At 36.1% G+C, this 23,774-nt stretch overlaps 1 protein-coding gene across 1 annotated transcript in view; it reads right to left on the bottom strand.

Annotated features, from left to right (window-relative positions):
* The window catches only part of MSH4 (mutS homolog 4), a 106,741-nt gene that overhangs the window by 48,109 nt on the left and 34,858 nt on the right, over positions 1–23,774 (bottom strand). Inside the window, exon 8 of the mRNA XM_082686597.1 lies at positions 19,040–19,107. Within this exon, the coding sequence (XP_082542723.1) occupies positions 19,040–19,107 (68 nt within the window). The remainder of the gene's footprint in view (positions 1–19,039; positions 19,108–23,774) is intronic.

Here is a 23,774-nt window from a genome sequence, read left to right as displayed (position 1 = left end):
CTAAACATTCAGTACTTCAAAATGTGATCTTACTTACCAATAGCATCATTGCAGAGGTAATTGGTTAAGATGATATCATACTGTAGTAGGGCAGACTCCTAATTCAATATGTGACTAGTGTCATGTAAAAGATAGCCATGTGAAAACAAAGACACACAGGGAGACTGCATGTTTCGCAGCAGCAAGCCAGGGAACACTAAAGACTGCCAATAAACCACCAAAAGCTAGGAAGAGGCAAAAAAAAAAAAAATCCCTGATGGGTTTCAGAGGAAACATGGCCCTATGAATATCTTGCTTTCAGACTTCAAGCATGCAGAACTGTGAGACAATATATCTATCTTGTTTTAAGTCACACGGTGTATATAGTATTTTGTTTCACAAACAATAGGGAACTATAATATATACTAATTATCACTATAAAGTGGCCACATCCCATTCCTATACTACATTGCATTTTTCTGTGTAGAATATGTCATTCATAAGTAAAACTGTTCTTCAAGTAATTTAAGATATTTTTCACTTGAAAACATCATTCAAGTTAGTGGAATTTGGCAAAAAATCATAAAGGTTAACTGTGTGGGTCTTATGTTTATATTCATAAATGATTATTCATTTTAAGCCTTTGAAAGTCCTAAAACATTGGATGGCTCCAAAAAGACTGCTAAACAAGAACAATGTAAAAAAGAAAGGTTAATAACACACACTAGCAAAAGTATATCCAAAAGTAAAATGAAGAACTCTTCCCATATATTCAGAAATAATTTTAATTTAATATGAACACTGTGATTTAATATCAGTTGTCAGGGTCCAAACTGGAAGAAGAGAGAGCATCACTGGAATGGGAGAAGCAAAATCAGAACATGGTGAGAATGGAGAGGTAGTACAGAAGGATAAGGAAAGTACCATAATGGAGGGCTTCTCAGCACAGATTATATGAACCTGAACAAGGTCAAGAGGGTATCCAGGCAAGAGGAGACAGTAGTCTGGTGTAGGTTTTAGAACCCTAAAGTCTGTGTGTGGGAGGGCACGTTAGTACAGAGTATCATAGCCTGAGACAGGTGAGGATAGGAAGATGATTTAGCAGGGAATGCTGGAGCACAGGCAAGAGTGAGGATGACACATGCATAAGATAGAGAGTGGTAGTAGTCAAAGACTGGTCACATGGGGGGGGGGGTCAAATATGATAATACATTAAGGATACTAAGAGCCAGGTTTCTCATTGTCAGAGAATGGAGATACTAATATTGAAGGTTAGAAGACTAAAATGAACCTTGGGATGTTGAATTGAAATAGAAGGTACTGGTGTGGACTCAGTTTTCAACTGCACAGATGGATATAAATATAATACATACATATATATATATATATATATATATAATTAAATTTAATATGGAGATAAATATGTATATATTTATCCATTTACTCATAGATATACACTTATTCCTTAGCCATGAGAAGGTTTGGGAGCACTGACAACAGCAAAGAGTGTGCCCAGTACCCAGATCTTGATTTCTAAATACCATATGCCTTTGAAACAAACCAAGGCTCCTGGGAGAAATGGCTGACTAAAAGGCTGGGCAGAGAAAGTAAAAGGAAAGCCTGGTTCATTTTTCTGAGCCAAAAGTGATAAAGCTCTCAAGGAATGATGGGCGTATTTCTAAAGTACTGAAAGACCAATTAAAAAGGGCTTGTGTTGGTCAAATCTAAACAATTTGAGAATCAAAATAAATGTTGGTAGTAAAGGACTATAACCAATTGAATTAAATATGAAACCAGGAGTCCATAGAGATTAAATAAAATGAAAATTTGATAAGAACCAGTGTATTTACAGAGTCTCAAATAACCTCCTCAGAGAATACTTAAAATTATATAAGGAAAATGGTAATTTTATAGTGCAGAAGGCTAGAGGACCCCACTTTAATCAAGTGCACAAAGTTAACATCATAGTGGGACAAATCAAAATCATGAGCCATCTGATAAGATATAATAAAAACACTGCCCATTTCTGTGGTATTCCTACCAAAGATATATTACCAGAATATAACAATGAGGAAAAACATCAGATAAACCCATACTGAAAGAAAACAACACAGAGCCATACTTTTCAAATGTCAAGATCATGACTGAAGACTAAATAGACAAAAAACTAAAGGTAATAATTGATTCTAAACTGAATCCTTTTCTATAAAGGACTATTGGCACAACTGGCAAAACTTGAATGGGATCCGAGGATTAAATGGTATTATCATTGTTAATTTCCTTACTTTCAAGGTTTATTATGGTTGAATAGAAGAATATCCTGTTTCTAAGAAATCCTCATTTATTTGGGAGTGATAGGGCATCATGTTGGCAACTTACTCTTATAAAAAAAATAAGTTATTTGTAATATACTTGCAAATTTTCTGAAGGTTTGAGATTTTTTTTTTAATTTTATTTTCACTTTTTAAAAAGGTTGAAACCAAAAAATCTTACATGTTTCCAGAGAATGGTGGGGGGGCGGGAGGTGAGGAATGTCAGTCTAATCTAAAATTCAAAAAACCTCAATGGTTTCAACTTCTCAATAGGAACATTATAAGTTACAAGACAGTGGAGAAGTGTCTCCCAAATTCTGAAGGAAAATTCTTTCCTGACTAGAATTCTATTTTCAGGTAAGCTATCAATAACTTATGAGAGAATAATAAAACATTTCAGAAATGCAGTCTTACTTTTTTTTTTTTCAAGATTTTATTTATTTATTTGACAGAGAGAGATCACAGGTAGGCAGAGAGGCAGGCAGAGAGAGAGGAAAGGAAGCAGGCTCCCTGCTGAGCAGAGAGCCCCATGCAGGGCTCAATCCCAGGACTCTGGGATCACCACCTGAGCCGAAGGCAGAGGCTTTAACCCACTGAGCCACCCAGGCACCCCAATGCAGTCTTACTATTGCTCAGAAAGTTAGTAGAGAATGTGTTCCACAAGAAGGAGAGAGTAAGCCAAAACAGAAGATTAGAAGGGACACAAAAAATAAGAGATCCAACATAAGAAAGTCAGGAAAAATGCTGAAAAGAAATTTGGGGCCACAGCTGTATACTAAACAAAGAGGGGCAACCAGTACAGATTGGAACAGTTCATAAGCTTATGGAGGAGGCATCTTCAAGAAGTTGAATTTGATTTTCTACAGTGAATAAATATACCGAGAGCATAATACTGAGAGGGTATTTAGATAACTGGTGGAAATATCTATGCCTGAATTAGTGAAAGCACACAGTAAACCATACAAATATAAGAACAGTTATTTATTCTGGAGAAAAAGACACAAAAAGTTATGGAAGCTCAACTCTGCGTAGAATGGATAATCATAATAATTTTGATCGAACTAAAATTATGTTGTAACCCTACAGGGTAAGGAGAGGTAAGGAAATGTCCATGTTTAGGAGAGAAGAGAAGAAAGAGAGCTAAATATTCATCCTCCTGCCAAGTAATTAGCACAGAATGTCAAAAGATATCATCAAGAAAGTAAAAAAAAAAAAAACCCTAAGGAACAACAGAAAATATTTGCAAATCATATATCCAAAATAAGGAACTTATATCTATAATATATAAAGAACTCTTAAAACTCAATACTAAAAAGACAACCCAATTAAAATTTCGAAAATGCTCATCCAGCTGAGCATCCAATTCTTGATTTCAGCTTAGGTCATGATCTTGGCTCAGGTCATGATCTCAGTTATGAAATGGAGCCCCAAATCTGGCTCCAGGCTTGGCACAGAGCCTGCTTGAAATTCTCTTTCTCCCCCTGCCCCTCCCTGTACTCTCTTTCTAAAATAAGTAAATAAATAAATAAAATAGATAAATAAATAAAATCTTTTTTATTTCTTTAATAAAATCTTTTTTAAAACTGAAAAAGCATATGAATAAACAGTTCTCCAAAGAATATACACAAATAGCCAACAAGCACACAGAAAGAGGCTCAACATCATTAATCATCATAGAAATGAAACTTTTAAATGAGAGATATTACTTCACACACACTAGGATGCCTAGGAATCAAAAAGTGAGATAATAACAAGTATGGACAAGGATGTGGAGACATCAGAAACCTCACAGACTACTGGTGGGACTGCAAAATCAGTCATTTTAGAAAACAGTCTGGCAGTTGGTCAAACAATTAAACATAGAATGATCATATCAGCAATTCCACTCCTATGTATATACCCACAATAAATGAAAACTTACATCCAAACAGAAGCTTGTACATAAATATTCATAAAAATGTATTCATGATAATCAAAAGTAGAAACTCAAATGTTCAACTGGTGAATAAAAGAAATGTGCTATACCTATACAATGGAATATTATCTGTCAATAAAAATAATCAAGATTAATATATGTTACAATATGAATTACCCTAAAAACATTATGCTAAATTAAATAGACAGTCACAAAATACTACATATTGTAGGATTCCATTTATATGAAACATCCAGCAAGAACAAATCTATAGGGACAGATTAGTAAAAGCCAAGAACAAGGCAGGGAAGAAGTCTGAGAGGACGGGAAGTAACTGTTAATGTGTTGCTATTTCAGGGTGATGAAGATGTTCTAAAATTAACTGTACTAATTGTGATACAACTCTGTGAACACACTAAAAATTACCAAATGTTAAGCTTTAAATGGGTGAAATATTTGTGAATTCTATCTTAATAAAGCTGTTATATTTTTAAAAAATAATGGATTTATATGCAATATTTGCAGAAGTAAAATAAATGACAATAGCCCAATGAGAAGGAATGGGGAATGGCTGCATACTATTGTAAAGTTCTTTTCTTTTTATTTCAGCTTTATTGAGGAACAATTTCCATATAAAATTATAACATATTTAAAGGATACATTGTGGTGATTTGACACATACATTGCAAGGATTCCCACAATTAGTTACTTAACATATCCAGCTCCTCAATTTGGAGGGGAGTAAAACTTTTAGGTTCTACTCTCTTAGAAAATATCAATTATACAAGATAGTATTACCAACTATAGTCACCATGTATTACCTTAGATTCTCAGGACTTATCAGTTTACAGTTGAAAGTTAAACCTTTTACCAACTTCTATTTCCCCCACACCTCATTGCCTCCCTGGCAATCACCTTTCTAGCCTCTATGACTTTGGTCTTTGTGTGTTTGTGCAGTCCACATGTGTGTATGTATGTACCTATGTATGCACATATGTATAGACTTATTCAGATTTCATATGTAACTGACATCATGCATTTAAATTTCACATATAATTGATAATATACAGTATTTATCTTTATCTTTTTTTTTTTAAGATTTTATTTATTTGTCAGAGAGAGGGAGAGAGAGCGAGCACAGGCAGACAGAATGGCAGGCAGAGGCAGAGGGAGAAGCAGGCTCCCTACCAAGCAAGAAGCCCGATGTGGGACTCAATCCCAGGACGCTGGGATCATGACCTGAGCCGAAGGCAGCTGCTTAACCAACTGAGCCACCCAGGCGTCCCTATTTATCTTTTTCTATCTGGCTTATTTCAATTGGCATAATGCCCTCAAAGTCCATACATGCTGCTGATGGATTTCCTTTCTAATAGTTGCATAATATTCCATTATCTGTATGTGTATGCGTGTATTTGCGTGTATGTGTGTGTGTATTACATTTTCTCTATCCATTCATACATCAGTGAACACTTGGATAGTTTCTGTATCTTGGTTATTGTGAATAACACTGCAATGAACATGGGAATTATCTCCTTGAGATCCTATTTTCACTTTCTCTATACCTAGAAGTGGGACAGCTGGATCATATGATAGTGCTATTTTTAATTTTTTGAAGAACCTCCATATTGTTTTCCATGTTGACTATACCAATCTACATTCCTACCAAGAGTGAACAAGGTTTCCCTTTTCCTTGCATCCTCATCAACACTTGTTATCTTTTGTCTTTTTGATGAGAGCCATTCCAACAAGTATGAGGTGATAATTCCACCAGAACACTTCTGCATTTTCCTGATGATTACTGATGTTGGGCACATTTTCATATACCTATTGGCCATTTGAATGTCTGCTTTATCAGTGTTTCTGCCCATTTTAAAATCAAAAAAAATTTTTTTTTTGCAACTGAGTTGTAGGAGTACTTTACATATTTTTAATATTATCTCCTTAGCAGATATATTAGTTGCAATTATTTTCTCCAATTCTGTAGTTGCCTTTTCATTTTGTTGATCATTTCTTTTGCTGTGAAAAAGATTTTTAGTTTATTTTTGCTTTTGCTACCAATAGAGTATGGTTCTTATACCATATGTGAAGTGATGTTATATTACTTGAAGGGGTACTGAATTCAGGTAAAGATGTAAACTTCCTAAAGCAACCACTAAAATATCAAAATAAGAAGTTCTAATAAATCAAAAAAAGATACAAAATAGGGTCATAAAAAATACTCAATCCAAAAGAAGGCAAGAGAAAAGAAAAAGGGGAATAGATGAAATAAATAGAAAAAGGAGTAATATGATAGCAGATTTTATCAAAACATACCAAAAATCTCATTAAGTGTAAATGAAATGAACACCCCAATTACAAATAAGATATCTTCTGATTGTATACAAAAAACAAGATCCAAATATTTGAACTATTTGGAATATTCCAAATATAAGAAAATATATATCCAAATATAAGAAATATTCCAAATATAAGAAACCCACTTTAAATATAAAGACACAAATAAGTAAAAAAAAAAGTAAAAGTTGTATCGTGCCAGCACATCAAAAGAAAGCTGGAGTGGATATATTAATATTAAACACAATAGATTTCATAGCAAAAAAAATATTACTAGGGAAAAAGGGTCATTTTATAATGATAAAGCAGAAAACACAGTAACCTTAAATGTTTATACACTTAATAACAGAGCTCCAAAACACTATTTTTTTAATTTAAATTCAATTAGTCAACAATAGTAGTATATCATTAGTTTCAGATGTAGTTCAATAATTCATCAGTTGCATATAATACCCAGTGGTCATCACATCACCTGCCTCCTTAATGTTTAATTATCCTACCCCCACTAGCAACCCTCCAGCAAACCTCAGTGTTTCCTATAGTCAAGAGTCTCATAATTTTTCTCCTTCTCTGATGACTTCCCATTCAGTCTTCCTTCCATCCCCATATGATCCTCTGCACTGTTTGTTATAATCCACATATGAGTGAAACCATAAATTGTCTTTCTCTGACTTATTTTACTCAGCATAATACCCTCCAGTTCCATCCATATTGCTGTTAATGGAAGTATTCATCCTTTCTGATCGCTAAATAATATTCCATTGTATATATATACTACATCTTCTTTATCCATTCATCTGTTGATGGACATCTGGGATCTTTCCATAGTTTGAATATTGTAAAAACTGCTACTATGAACATGGGGTACATGTGCCCCTTCAGATTACTACATCTGTATCTTTGGGGTAAACACCTAGTAGTGCAATTGCTGGGTCATAGGGTAGCTCTATTTTTAACTTTCTGAGGAGCCTTCATACTGTTTTCTAGAGTGGCTGCACCAGCTTGCATTCCCACCAACAGTAAGAGGGTTTCCCTTTCTCTGCATTCTTGCCAACATCTGTTGCTTCCTGACTTGTTGATTTTAGCCATTCTGACTGGTGTGAAGTGTTGTCTCATCGTTATTTTGATTTGTATTCCCCTGATGATGAGTGAAACTCAGCATCTTTTCAAATGTCTGTTGTCCATTTGGATGTCTTCTTTGGAGAAATGTCTGATCATGCCTTCTGCCCATTTCTTGACTGGATTTTTTGGGTTTTGGGTGTTGAGTTTGATTAAGTTCTTTGTAGATCTTGGATACTAGCCTTTTATCTGATATGTCATTTGCAAATATCCTCTCCTACACCATAGGTTGCCTATTAGTTTTATTGAATGTTTCCTTTGCTTCTTATTTTGACTAAATCCCAAAACTTGATTTTTGCTTTGTTTCCCTTGCCTCAAGAGATATATTTAGCAATAAGTTGCTGTGGCCGAGGTCAAAGAGGTTGCTGCCTGTGTTCTCCTCTAGGATTTTGATGGATTTCTGTCTCACATTTAGGTCTTTCATCCATTTTGAGTTTAATCTTGTGTATGATGTAAGAAAGTGGCCCAGTTTCATTCTTTTGCATGTGGCTGTCCAATTTTCCCAACACCATTTGAAGAGACCTTCTTTCCGATGAATATCATTTCCTGCTTTGTCAAAGATTAGTTGACCATAGAGTTCACGGCCCACTTCTGGCTTCTCTATTCTGTTTCACTGATCTATGTATCTGTTTTCCTGCCAGTACCATGCTGTCTTGATGATTACAGCTTTGTAATATAGCTTGAAGTCCAGCACTGTGATGCCACCAGCTTTGGTTCTTTTTTTCAAGATTGCTTTGGCTATTTGGGATCTTTTGTGATTGCATACAAATATTAGGATTATCTGTGCCACCTCTGTGAAAAATGTCAATGGCATTTTGATAGGGATTCCCTTGAATGTGTAGATTCCTCTAGGTAGCATAGCCATTTTAACAATATTTATTCTTTCAATCCATGAGCATGGAATGTTTTCCATTTCTTTGTGTCTTCCTCAATTTCTTTCACAAGTGTTCTATAGTTTTTAGAGTACAGATCTTTACCATTTTGGTTAGGTTTATTCCTAGCTATCCTATGGTTTTTGGCGCAGTTATAAAGGGGATCAATTCCTTAATTATTCTTTCTTCTGTCTCACTGTTAGTGCATAGAGATGCTTTGACTTCTGTGTATTGATTTTATATCCCACTACATTGCTGAATTCCTATATGAGTTCTAGCAATTTCTGGGTGGAGTCTTTTGGTTTTTCTGCATATAGAATCTTGTCATCTGCAAAGAGTGAGTTTGATTTCTTCTCTGGCAGTCTGAATGTCTTTTATTTCTTCTTCTTGTCTCATTGATGAGGCTAAGACTTCTAGTACTATGTTGAACAGTGGTGAGAGTGGACATCTGTGTCATGTTCCTGATCTTAGAGGGAAAGCTCTCAGTTTTTCCCCACTGAGAATGATATTTGCTGTGGGCTTTTCACATATGGCTTTTATGATATTGAGGTATGTTTTCTCTTCATCCCTACACTGTGGAGAGTTTTAATCAAGAAAAGATGCTGTACTCTTTTTTTTTTTTAAGATTTTATTTATTTATTTGACAGAGAGAAATCACAAGTAGACAGAGAGGCAGGCAGAGAGAGAGAGAGAGGGAAGCAGGCTCCCTGCTGAACAGAGAGCCCGATGCAGAACTCGATCCCAGGACCCTGAGATCATGACCTGAGCTGAAGGCAGTGGCTTAACCCACTGAGCCACCCAGGCACCCAAGATGCTATACTTTTTAAATGCTTTTTCTATATCAATTGAGAGGATCATATGGCTATTGTCCTTTCTTTTATTGATGTGGTGTATCACGTTGATTGATTTGGGGATATGGAGCCACCCTTGCATCCCAGGAATAAATCCCACTTGGTTGTGCTGAAGAATCCCTTTAATGTGCTGCTGGATCCTATTAGCTAGTATCTGGGTGAGTCTAAAACACTTTAGATAAAAACTGGTATAATTTCAAAGAGAAGGGATAATGAGTTAAGATGGCAGTGTAGTAGGAGGACCCTAGGATTGCCCTGTCCTTTGAAGACAGATACATAACTATCAAATCATTCTGAATACTCAAGAAATTGATCTGAGGACTGATAGAATATACTGCACAATGGAGGGAGAGAAGAAGCCCCTTTGAGGAAGATAGCAAGTATGGAGCCATGGTTTGGGAGAGAAAATGATTGCAGGTGTTGTGAAGGGGAGGGAGCCCTTGTCACAGAGAAAGTCAAGAGAGAGTGGAGTGCACAGGGATAAACACAAAGAGAACACTTCCCCAAAGCCATTGGCTGGAAAAATCAAAGGGGCTGAATTTCCTAAATTTTTACACCTAGCAGGGTTCAAAGACTTCAGTTTTAGAGGTGTGGGATAGAGACCCGAGGAAGCTGTACTACTCCTGGAGAGGAGGCAGGCAAAAAACCCTGGGGCAAACTGCACGATCTGAGGAATGCCTAAGGGCCATGGGGAAAGACTGTACTTTTTGGAGAGCATCTGTGAGAGGCAGCATTGCCTCCCAAGGGACAAAAGAACAAGCAGGGACCATCTTCCTCTCTCCCTTCAGCATAGGTACAGAGACACCTGCTGAGGGTGGCTAACCTGGATATTGGGACTTCACTGTGCTTTACTCCAAAATCCACAGTCCTGCACTCTGGACAATGGCTCTTCAGGATCAAACTTGCATCAGTCCTAGCTTGGTGAGACCTTTTCCCACAGGAAAAGAGCAGATGTCTGCCACACCATATCCCTAAAGTTTGGAATTTTAAAACTCAGCTGACCTGGCTATGGTGGAGCCCGAGGTGTGTTGTGCTGCTCTAAGCAGGCAAGAGACCCAAAGACAGACAGTGTGAAATCAGTGCTCTGAAAAATATCTGTGACACACAAGAGGAAATTACTCACTCCTCTGAAAGTAGTAAGCGTAGACTCCCCTCTCCAGGGACAAAGAGGCAGACTGACACTATTTTCCACCCCTCGCCCCTCACCATAAACAAACTTCAGTAAACAGCATAGCACCAACAATGGCTGCCTAACCTGCTTATCCCAAGTCCTACCATCCTGCACTCTGCTGGGACTGCCTTTCTCTGGCAAGTGTGCCTAACAACCCTCCTCCAGAAGACCAACACAAACCTCCACACACACTGTGTCTATTGACTACAAGGTTCTACAAAGCTTTAGTACTAGAGGAAATAGAATATGACATAAAATTATGTAAAATAATGAAGCTGAACAAAAGAGAAAGAAAAATTTTGGATCTTGGAAGCAGATATAGGAAACTCAGTGACTCCATCAAACATAATAACATTCTTATCATAGGAGTCCCAGAAGAAGAAGAGAGAGGGAAGGGAGCAGAATGTTTATTGGAGGAAATTATAGCTGTAATCTTCCCTAATCTGGGGAAGGAAACAGACATCCAAATCCATGAGGCACAGAGATTTCTATCAAAATCAACAAAAGCAGGTCAACACCAAGACACACTGTAGTTAAATTTGCAAAACATACTAATTAAGAAAAAAAAAAAATCCTAAAAGCAGCAAGACATAAGAAATGAAGTCCCTAACTTACAAGGGAAGACCAATAAGGTTAGCAGCAGATCTTTCACATAAAATAGCACGATATATTCAATGTGCTCAATGGGAAAAATATGTAGCCAAGAATACTCTATCTCACAAGTCTATCATTCAGAATAGAAGGATAGATGGTTTCCCAAATAAAAACTGAAGGAGTTCATTACCACTAAACTAGCCTCATAAAATATATTAAATGGGTCTCTGAGTGGGAAGGAAAGGCCAAAAGCAACAAAGACTAGAAAGGAACAGAGAAGATCTTCAGGAACAACAATAAAACAAACAATAAAATGGTACTAAATACGTATCTGTCAATAATGACTCTGAATGCAAATGGACTAAATGCTCCAATCAGAAGACAGAGCGTGTCAGAATGGATTAAAAAAATCCTCCTACATGTTGCCTGTAAGAGACTCATTTAAGTCTAAAAACAACTGCACATTGAAAGTGAGGGGATGGAGAAATATTTACCATGCAAATAGACATCAAAAGAAAGCTAGAGTAGCCATACTTCTATCAGACAAACTAGATTTTTTTTTAAGATTTTATTTATTCATTTGACAGACAGAGATCACAAGTAGGCAGAGAGGCAGGCAGAGAGAGGAAGAGAAGCAGGCTCTCTGCTGAGCAGAGAGCTGGACTCGCGGCTCAATTCCAGGACCCTGAGATCATGAGATCTCTGAGACCTCAGGACTCTGAGACCCTGAGCGGAAGGCAGAGGCTTTAACCCACTGAGCCACCCAGGCGCCCCTCAGGCAAACTACATTTTAAACCAAAAACTGTAACAAGAGATGAAGAAGGACACTATATCATAGTAAAGGAGTCTATCCAACAAGAATATCTGATAATTGTAAATATTTATGCCCTCAAATTGGGAGCACCCAAATATATAAAACAATTAATAGGCCTACCTCAAGAAGCAAGCAAAATTTCAAATAAAACCACCCAAACTTATACCTAAAGGAGGTTAACAAAGATCAACAAATGAAGCCTAAAGCCAACAGAAGAAGGGAAATAATAAAGATTAGAGCAGAAGTAAATGATTTAGAAAAAACTAGTAGAACAGATCAATGAAGCTAAGAGCTAGTTCTTTGAATGAATTAATAAAATTGATAAAAACTTAGCCAGAGTTATCAAAAAGAAAGTTATACAAAAAGAAAAGAGTTATACAAAAGTTACAAAACTTTTTGTTTGTATACCAACAAACAAACTTTGTATACAAAAGTTGTATACAAAAAGTATACAAAAGTTGTATACAAAAGTTATACAAAAAGAAAAGAGAAAGTCCCAAATAAATAAAATCACAAATGAATGAAGAGAGATCACAACTAACACCACAGAAATTATAATATTTTTAAAAATTATAAAAAATTATAAGCCAACAAATCAGACAATCTGGAAGAAATGGATAAATTCCTAGAAATGTATAAACTATAAAAACTGAAAAAGGAACAAATAGAAAACTTCAACAGACTAATAACCAGCAAAGAAACTGAGTCAGCAATAAAAAATTTCCCAACAAACAAAAGTCTAGAGCCAGACGGCTTCACAGAGGAATTCTACCAAACACTTAAAGAAGAGTTAATACCTATTCTTCTGGAACAATTCCAAAAAATAGAAATGGAAGGAAAAATTCCAAACTTATTTTGAGGCCAGCATCACCTTGATTCCAAAACCAGACAAAGTCTCCACTAAAAAGGAGAACTAAATGCCAATATGCCTGATAAACAGAGATGCAAAAATCATCAACAAAATACTCCCAAACCAAGTAAAATAGTACATTAAAAGAATCACTTACTACTATCAAATGGGATTTACTCCTAGCCTGCAAGGGTAGTTCAATATTCACAAATCAATCAACATGACACACCATATTAATAAAAGAAAGGATAAGAACTATATGATCCTCTCAACTGATGCAGAAAAAGCATCTGACAAAGAACAACATCCATTCATGATAAGAACTCTTAACAAAGTAGGAATAGAGGGAACATACCTCAACATAATAAAGGCCATATACAAAAAACCCACAGCTAATATCCTCAATGGGGGAAAACTAAGAGATTTTCCTTGACAATCAAGAACAAGACAGTGATGTCCACTCTCACCACTGTTGTTCAACATAGTACTAGAAGTCCTAGCCTCAGCAATCGTACAACTAAATGAAATAAAAAGCATCCAAATCCGCAAATAAGACTAACTGTCCCACTTCACAGATGCATAGAAAAACCTTTCTGCATAGAAAACCCAAGACTCTACCCAAAAACTGATAGAACTCATAAAGGAATTCAACAACATGGAAGGACATAAAATCAATGCACAGAAGTCAGCTGCATTTCTATATACGAACAATGAGACAGAAGAAAGGGAAATCAAGGAACTGATCCCATTTACAACTGCACCAAAAACCATAAGATACCTGGGAATAAACCTAACAAAAGAGGTAAAGGATCTGTACTCTGAAAACTATAAAATACTGATGAAAGATGTTGAGGAAGACATAAAGAATTGGAAAAACAAAACAAAACAAAACAGAATTGGAAAAACATTTGCCAGCTCATGGATTGGAAGAATAAATACTATTAAGATCTCTATACTACCCAAAGCAATCTACACATTTAATGCAATCCCTATCAAAATACTGCCAACATTTTTACAGAGTTGGAACAAATAATTCTAAAATTTGTATGGAACTACAAAAAATCCCAAATAGCCAAAGCAATCTTGAAAAAGAAAAAGCTAGAGGCATCACAATCTGGACTTCAAGTTATATTACAAAGCTGTAATGATTAAGATGGTATGAAACTGGCACAAAAACAAACACATAGATAATGGAACAGAAGAGTAAATCCAGAAACGGACCCTGAACCCTATGATCAACTAATCTTCAACAAAGTAGGAAAGAATATCCAATGGAAAAAGGATAGTCTCTTCAATAAATGGTGTTAGCAAAATTGGACAGCCACATGCAGAAGAATGAAACTGAATCACTTCCTTACACCAAACATAAAAATAGACTCAAAATGGATGAAAGACCTAAATGTGAGACAGGAATCCATCAAAATCCTAGAGGAAAACACAGACAGCAGTCTCTTTCACCTCCGCAGTAGCAACTTCTTGCTAGACTTATCTCCTGAAGCAAGGGAAACAAAAGCAGAAATAAACTACTGGAACCTCATCAAGATAAGGCTCTGCACAGCAAAAGAAACAATCAACAAAACTAAAAGGTAACTTTCAGAATGGAAGAAGATATTTGCAAATGACATATCTGATAAAGGCTTAGTATCCAAAACCTATAAAGAACTTACCAAACTCAGCAACCAAAAACCAAATAATCCAGAAAAGAAATGGGCAGAAGACATGAATAGACATTCTTCCAAAGAAGACAGACAAATGGCTAAAAAACACATGGAAAGATTCTCAAGATAAGTTTTCATCATAGAAAGTCAAAATAAAACGAAATGAGGTATCACTTCATACCAGTTAGAACGGCTAAAGTTAACACACAAGAAGCAGTAAGTGTTGCTGAGGATATGGAAAAAGTGAAAATCTCTTTCACTATTGGTAGGAATGCAAATTGGTGCAGCCACTCTGGAGAACAGTATGGAGGTTCCTCAAAAAGTTAAAAATAGAGTTATCCTATGTCCCAGCAATTAAACTGCTAGGTATTTACCCAAAGTATATGAAGATACTGATTCAAAGGGGTACATGTACCCCAATGTTTATGGCAGCATTATCAACAATAGCCAAATTATGGAAAGAGCCCAAATGTCCATCACCTGAAGAATGGAAAAAGAAGAGTTGGTGTATATACACGTGTATATATACCCACAAAATATAATATTACTCAGCCACAAAAAAAGAATGAAATCTTGCCATTTTCAATAACGTAGTTGGAGCTAGAGAGTATTATGCTATGTGAAACAGTCAGAGAAAGACAAATTCCATATGATTTTAGTCTTATGTGAAATGTAACAAAACAGATGAACCTAGAGGGTAAAAAAAAAGAGGCAAACCATAAAACAGACTCTTAACTATAGAGAACAAGTTTAGAGTTATTGGAGAGGAGGTGGGCAGGGGGATGAGTTAAATGGGTGGTGGTTATTAGGGAAGGCACTTGTGATAAGCACTAGGTATTGTATGTAAATGATGGATCATTAAATTCTACACCTGAAAGAAAATTGCACTGTATGCTAAGTGGAATTTATTTATTTTTTATTTGGTATTTTTTTTTTAATTTGACAGAGAGGGACACAGCGAGAGAGGGAACACAAGCAGGGGGAGTGGGAGAGGGAGAAGCAGGTTCCCGGCTGAGCGGGGAGCCCGATGTGTGGCTCCATCCCAAAACCCTGGGATCATGACCAGAGCTGAAGGCAGATGCTTAATGACTAAGCTAACTAACTGGAATTTAAATAAAACTTGAAAAAGAAAAATTATGAATGACAGAGGAGGAAATGGTTTTGAACTTTATGTAAGCAAATTAATAGTACATACAGAGTGTCCACTAAAAAAACAAAACAAAACAAAAAAGAACTTCTAAGAGAAATAGACACATCCACATTTATAGCTGGAGTTGTCAGCACCCTCCTTCAATAACTAATAGAACAAATAGACAAAAAATACAATAAAAATATAGAAGACTTAAAGAGGGGAGACCAGATGGCTCAGTCAGTTAAATGTCTGACTTGATTTTAGCTCTAAGTCATGATTTCAGGGTCATCAAAATGAGCCCCACAGTGGGTTCTGAGCTCAGCAGGAAGTCTGCTTGAGCTTCTCTCTCCCTGTCCTTCTGCCCCTCCCCCCATTCATACTCTCTTGCTGTCTCTCTCTAAAATAAATAGATGAGCTCCTGGATGGCTCAGTTGGTTAAGTGAACAACTCTTGATTTTCAGCTCAGGTCATGGTCTTGGGGTCGTGGGATTGAGTCCCTCATAGGGCTCTGTGCTCAGTAGGGAGTCTGCTTCTCTCCCTTTCCAACTCCTGCACTCTCTTCTCTACTTCCCTCTCTAAACTAAATAAACAAATCTTAAAAAAAAAAATAAACAAATAAATAAATCTTAAAGGAACTAAAAGGACTCAATATTTCAATCAACTTGAACTGACTGACATTCACGGAAAACTCCACCCAAAAACAGTAAAGTATACATTGTTGTCAAGCATACATGGAATATTTCCAAGAAGGATCATATTCTGGGCCATAAAAACAAGAGTCAATAGACTGCAAAGGATCCATATCAGACTAACATACATCCTTGACCAAAATGGAATTAAATTAGAGATCTGTAACAGAATTACATCTGGAAAATTTCCAAATATTGGAGACTAAATAACACACTTCTAAATAACCCATGTCAAAGAAGAAATTAAAAAGGAAATTAGAAGGCATTTTAACTTTTTTTAATAAAAAACACAACATATCAAAAACTGTGAAATATAGGGGCACCTGGGTGGCTCAGTCAGTTAAGCGTCTGCCTTCACCTCAAGGTAAAGATCAGGTCATGATCCCAGGGTTCTGGGATAGTCCCACATCTGCTCAGTAGGGAGTCTGCTTCTTCCTCTCCCCCTGTTTGTGCTCTCTTTCACTTTCTCAGTCCCTCTCAAATAAATAAAATCTTTTTTAAAAATTGTGAAATATAGGGGCACCTGGGTGGCTCAGTGGGTTAAGCCTCTGCCTTCAGCTCAGGTCATCATCTTCAGGTCCTAAGATCGAGACCCGAATCAGATGCACTGCTCAGCAATAAGCTTGCTTCCCCCTCTCTCTCTGCCTGGCTCTCTTAAAAAAAAAATTGTGAAATATAGCTAAAGCATTACTCAGAGGGAAATTTATCACACTAAATAACCATATTAGGAAAGAAAAAAGGTCTCAAATTGACCATCTCAGCTTCTACCTTCAGAACCCTGAGAAAGAAGAGAAAATTGAGCACAGAGTAAGCAGAAGACAGAAAAAGAGAAAGAAAAATAAACCATAAAACAGCATAAAACAGACTCTTAACTATAGAGAACTGAGGATTACTGAGGATTACTGTAGGGGAGGTTGATGGGGGATGGGTTAAATGGTGATGGGGATTAAGGAATGCACTTGTGATGAGCACCAGGTGTTGAATAGAAGTGCTAAATCATTAGATTGCACATCTGAAACTAATATTACACTGTACATTAACAACTGGAATTGAAATAAAAACTTGGAAGAAAACAAGCAAACAAATAAATACTAGCTCAAAAAAAAAAAAGACTGATAAAAGCAGAAATCCATGAAATGGAGAAAAAGGAAAAAAGACAAAAATCAATTAAATCAAAAATTGGTTTCTTTTTTTCTTTTTTTTAGATATTTTTTCTTTCTTTTTTTTTTTTTAATTTATTGGACAGACAGAGATCACAAGTAGGCAGAAAGGCAGGCAGAGAGAGAGGAGGAAGCAGGCTCCCAGCGGAGCAGAGAACCCGAGATGGGGCTTGATCCCAGGGCTCGATCCCAGGATACTGGGATCATGACCTGAGCCGAAAGCAGAGGCTTTAACCCACTAAGCCACCCAGGCACCCCTCTTTTTTTTGTTTTTTTAAAGATCTTACTTATCTATTTGACAGAGAGAGAGGGAGATCACAAGTAGGCAGAGAGGCAGGAAGAGAGAGAGGAGGAGGAAGCAGGCTCTCTGCTGAGCAGAGAGCCTGATGGGCTCGAACTCAGGATCCTGAGTTCATGACCCGAGCTGAAGGCAGAGGCTTAACCCACTGAACCACCCAGGCACCCCTCAAAAATTGGTCTCTTGAAAACACCAAAAAAATTGATAACCTCTAGCCAGAATGACTAAGAAAAAAAAGAGAGAACATTCAATTACCAACATCAAGAATAAGAGAAGTATATCACCGCAGACTGTACAAATATAAAAGGATAGTAAAGAGGTCATTAAGAAAAATGTAATGTCAATAAATTCCACAAGTTGAGTGAAGTGACAAATTCTTTGAAAGACACCTACCAAACCAAAGCTCATTCAACAAGAAACAGGTAATCTGAATAGTATCATATCTGTTAATAAGTTGAATTTATAGTCAAAAACCTTCCTAGAAAGAAAATCTCAAGTTGTAATGGCTTCATTTGTGAATTTTACCAAACATTTAAGGTATTTCAATTATTTAAGAAAACTTCTAGTTCTATGCCTATCCAACAGCCAAAGCTTTTCCATCCATTGGATGGTGTTTTTATTATAAATGAACTTCAAGAGTGTTATCTCTACGATAAGGAAACACTTCTGAAACAGATTAGATTCCAATGGATTTCCAGAGTAAACAAATTTCAAATCAAACTCTACTTATGTATAAAACTCTTTTCATTTTTAGCATATGAGCAAAAATATGCATGTATTTCATTAAAGTAAATATTTTTCAATTCACCTTAAAGAGAAGAATGAAAACCACCTATCACTTTCTTCATAGGATGTGCCCATAACCACTATTTAATTTTGAAAAATATCCAGACATTGTTTCATCTTAAAGTTTAACCATATTTGAAGACTAATCTAACTTCACATAATATTCACTTTAAGAAGCACCCATAATCTTTGGATTTAACATAATGTTTATCTATTTATTTATGAAGCAAATACTATAGTCTAAGTTTTAAAAAGATTACAAACTTTTTAAGTAAATATTTGATTAATGAAAATATGCCAATTCCTCAACTAGGAAACTTTTTTTTCCCCCCTAGGAAGAATAGGAAATTCGGGAAAAAAAAATTTCCTTTAAAAGGCATAAAAATGCTCCAGATATTAATAATGAAATACTCTTCCAAAATATTTTTATATATTCCAAATGTTATATCAAATTAAGACAAATTATATCATAAAAATTATAATAACATAATACATATATACATACTGTGTCCTGCTTTGGAATTTGGACTAAAACAGAAAGAAGTTGCTCTGTATCAAGAAATCTTGATATAACTGAAACAAATAAAAAACATGTGCATTTAAACATTGTGTTACAGTTCAAAATATAAACTATGTAAAATATTATCCTCAAATAAAAACAGAACAGTTCTACCTACAAACTTTTATCCGTTTTAATAGTCTCTATCTATCTTACATATGTCAGGAATAAAACAATAAATTATAATGGCCTTTCCTTAATTTTATTAGTTATAAGCTGTCTTCAAATATCTGACACTATTGATCATCCTTTCCTTCTAAAAACTATACCTGTCTGGCCTTTAGATGTTATTATAATTTTCTTCCCACGTTTTTGATTTGTAACTTTTCTTCATGATACTTAAGATTAGTTTAAAAACCCAGTTCAACCACTAACCATGTAACCTACAGAATTTACCTATCTTCTCTGAACTTTGGCTGTGTTCATTTTTGAAATGTAGATAGTAACATCTACTTCCCAGGGTTGTTGTGAGGAATAAGTTGGATAATATGTGTAAAGTACCTGGCACACACTAGAGCTCAAAACTGTTCTATTGTTCTTCTCAACTCATTTTCTAGCTTAAAGTATTCTCTAAAAACAAATTCATAGATAACTGTAATCCACCCCTTTTAAATATCTACAGTTTTTTCTAATCTTGCCATTTAACAGAACTTTTAAGGATGAACTCATTTCCTCATACTTAAAACACAGTAAGCTTTACTAATTTTCTCTTAATAACTCATTACTATTATCATCACTAAAATGTATGACCTCAAAGTTTTGTATAGACTTAACTGATACTTCACAAAATGGATCCAATCTCCTACATTTTTTGTTTGTTTGTTTTTTGTTTTTCAACCTGCTACTCTTAAAAAATCCAAAAAGACAAAAATTTTATGTCACTTTCTTCCTGTTCAAATGCAAAATATCTTGTGGTATTTTTCAGTTTGCCTACCTCTAGAATTTTGTCCTTTTCTAAGTTGCTGCTTCTACAGTAATTAGCTATGTTAAAAGAATGTTTAAAAAATCACAGTAAATAGACTGAGTATACTAATATTATACTGTTCAGTAGGACATAATACTATTATGACATTTTACATGTGATTCCACTAACCAGACTCTCTTAAGCCCTCATATAGATTGGCCTCTCTCTTTTTTGGTCTGTTCTTCTTCACTTCCCTAAGTCTATCATAACAACCAGAATAATGTTTCTAAAATAAGGATTTGATCATATTATTCTCCTGATTTAATATCATCAGCTCCCTATTCCATACAGGATAAATTCCCAAATTTCTTACCATTATATAAAAGCCTTTTGCAAGCTAGCCCCAATCCTCATTTTCTGCCAGGCTTCCAAGTCATAAGTAACTACTGGCCATGACTTGAATACAACAAGCTCTTTCATATCAATATTAAGTACAATGGCAGAAGCTTATATTAAGTCTATCTTCCCCCACCTTCCCAGAAAAAAAAAAATGTTCCTAGAAAGTAATGACTGCTCAAGATCACAGCCAATGGCACCATATCAAGATATTTATCCCAGCCACTACATCCAAAAAAAACATTGTTGTTGTCCTATATGCATCAGCATACCTTGCACAGGCAGGCCTTTGTTTTGAATACTATTTCTAGGATTCTCCTATTGTCAAAATCCTACCCATTCCCTAATATAGAACTGAAATATTATCAGGGCACACAGCTGGCTCAGTCCAGAGAGCACGTACTCTTTGATCTTGGGGTCACAAGTTCAAGCCCCACATTGAGTGTAGAGATTACATAAATAATAAATAAATGCTAAAAAAAAGAACTGAAATATTATTTATGGATCCTGTATTCTGCCTTATTCCCAGTTCACTTCTTTGTGTTCCCATAAAATACTCAATTATTATTGCATTGATAGCAATAATTGATAATTGATAGCAATAATTGATAATTATTTATTTAGAATTCTGTTCTCTATCACGACTGTAAGATCCTTGAGGACTGAAGCTTATAGCTTTATCTTCCTCATCTTTCTGTCACTAATACCTATAGGATGCCTACCATAAAGTCAGTACTAGGTAGTTGAGGGGTTTTTGTTGTTGTTGTTGTTGTTAAAGATTTATTTATTCCAGAGAGACAGAATGCATAGAAGCAGGGGGAAAGGCAGAGGGAGAGGGTGAGAGAGAGAAGCAGACTCCCCGCTGAGCATCAAGCCCAACATGGGGCTCCATCTCACAACCCATGAGATCATGACCTGAGCCAAAACTAAGAGACAGACACTTAAACTGACTGACCCACCCAGGTGCCCCTAGGTTGTTTTTCTTGTTTGTATTTTTAATTTATTTTTTATTTTCAGCATAACAGTATTCATTATTTTTGCATCACACCCAGTGCTCCATGCAATCCGTGCCCTCTCTAATACCCACCACCAGATACCCCAACCTCCCACCCCCCGCCCCTTCAAAACCTCAGATTGTTTTCCAGAGTACATAGTCTCTCATGGTTCACCTCCCCTTCCAATTTCCCCCAACTCCCTTCTCTTCTCTATCTCCCCATGTCCTCCATGCTATATGTTATGCTCCACAAATAAGTGAAACCATATGATAATTGACTCTCTCTGCTTGACTTATTTCACTCAGCATAATCTCTTCTAGTCCCATCCATGTTGCTACAAAAGTTGGGTATTCGTCCTTTCTGATGGAGGCATAATACTCCATAGTGTATATGGACCACATCTTCCTTATCCATTCATCCGTTGAAGGGCATCTGGGTTCTTCCCACAGTTTGGCGACCGTAGCCATTGCTGCTATAAACATTGGGGTACAGATGGCCCTTCTTTTCACGACATCTGTATCTTTGAGGTAAATACCCAGGAGTGCAATAGCAGGGTCATAGGGAAGTTCTATTTTTAATTTCTTGAGGAATCTCCACACTGTTCTCCAAAGAGGCTGCACCAATTTGCATTCCCACCAACAGTGGAAGAGGGTTCCTCTTTCTCCACATCCCCTCCAACACATGTTGTTTCCTGTCTTGCTAATTTGGGCCATTCTAACTGGTGTAAGATGATATCTCAATGTGGTTTTAATTTGAATCTCCCTGATGGCTAGTGATGATGAACATTTTTTCCTGTGTCTGATAGCCATTTGTATGTCTTCATCGGAGAAGTGTCTGTCCATATCTTCTGCCCATTTTTTGATATGATTGTCTGTTTTGTGTGCTTTGAGTTTGAGGAGTTCATTATAGATCCTGGATATCAACCTTTTGTCTGTACTGTCATTTGCAAATATCTTCTCCCATTCCGTGGGTTGCCTCTTTGTTTTCCTGACTGTTTCCTTTGCTGTGCAGAAGCTTTTGATTTTGATGAAGTCCCAAAAGTTCATCTTCGCTTTTGTTTCCTTTGCCTTTGAAGACATATCTTGAAAGAAGGCTGATATCGAAGAGATTACTGCCTATGTTCTCCTCTAGGATTCTGATGGATTCCTGTCTCACATTGAGGTCTTTTATCCATTTTGAGTTTATCTTTGTGTATGGTGTAAGAGAATGGTTGAGTTTCATTCTTCTACATATAGCTACCCAGTTTTCCCAGCACCATTTATTGAAGCGACTATCTTTTTTCCACTGTATATTTTTTCCTGCTTTGTCGAAGATTATTTGACCATACAGTTGAGGGTCCATATCTGGGCTCTCTACTCTGTTCCACTGGTCTATGTGTCTGTTTTTATGCCAGTACCATGCTGTCTTGGTGATCACAGCTTTGTAGTAAAGCTTGAAATCAGGTAACGTGATGCCCCCCATTTTATTTTTGTTTTTCAACATTTCCTTAGCGATTTGGGGTCTCTTCTGATTCCATACAAATTTTAGGATTGTTTGCTCCAGCTCTTTGAAGAATACCAGTGGAATTTTGATCAGAATAGCTTAAAAGTATAGATTGCTCTAGGCAGTATAGACATTTTAACAATGTTTATTCTTCCGATCCAAGAGCATGGAATGGTCTTCCATCTTTTTGTGTCTTCTTCAATTTCTTTCATGAGTGTTCTGTAGTTCCTTGAGTACAGATCATTTATCTCTTTGGTTAGGTTTATTCCCAGGTATCTTATGGTTCTTGGTGCTATAGTAAATGGAATCAATTCTCTAATTTCCCTTTCTGTATTTTCATTATTAGTGTATAAGAAAGCTATTGATTTCTGTACATTGACTTTGTATCTTGCCACCTTGCTGAATTGTTGTATCAAACCAACTCCACCCATAAGAAGGGAAATAATCAAGATTAGAGCTGAGATCAATGAGGTAGAAACCAGAGATACAGCAGAACCTATCAATGAAACTAGAAGCTGGTTTTTTGAAAGAATCAATAAGCTCAATAAACCATTGGTGACACTAATCCAAAAGAAAGGAGAGAAAGCTCAAATACATAAAATTATGAATGAAAAGGGAGAGATCACAACGAACACCAAGGAAGTAGAAACGATCATCAGAAGTTATTATCAACAATTATATGCCAATAAGCTAAGCAACCTAGATGAAATGGATGCATTCCTGGAAAACTATAAACTCCCAAAATTGAACCAGGAAGAAACTGACAACCTGAATAGACCAATATCTAGTAACGAGATTGAAGCTGTGATCAAAAACCTCCCAAAAAAGAAGAGCCCAGGACCTGATGGATTCCCTGGGGAATTCTACCAAACTTTCAAAGAAGAAATAACACCTATTCTCCTGA

This window comes from Mustela nivalis (genome assembly GCF_964662115.1).
Source record: "Mustela nivalis genome assembly, chromosome: 10".
Taxonomy (NCBI): Eukaryota; Metazoa; Chordata; class Mammalia; order Carnivora; family Mustelidae; genus Mustela; species Mustela nivalis.
The sequence above is the reverse complement of the archived record's forward strand: the minus strand, read 5'-3'. Positions and strand labels throughout refer to the sequence as shown.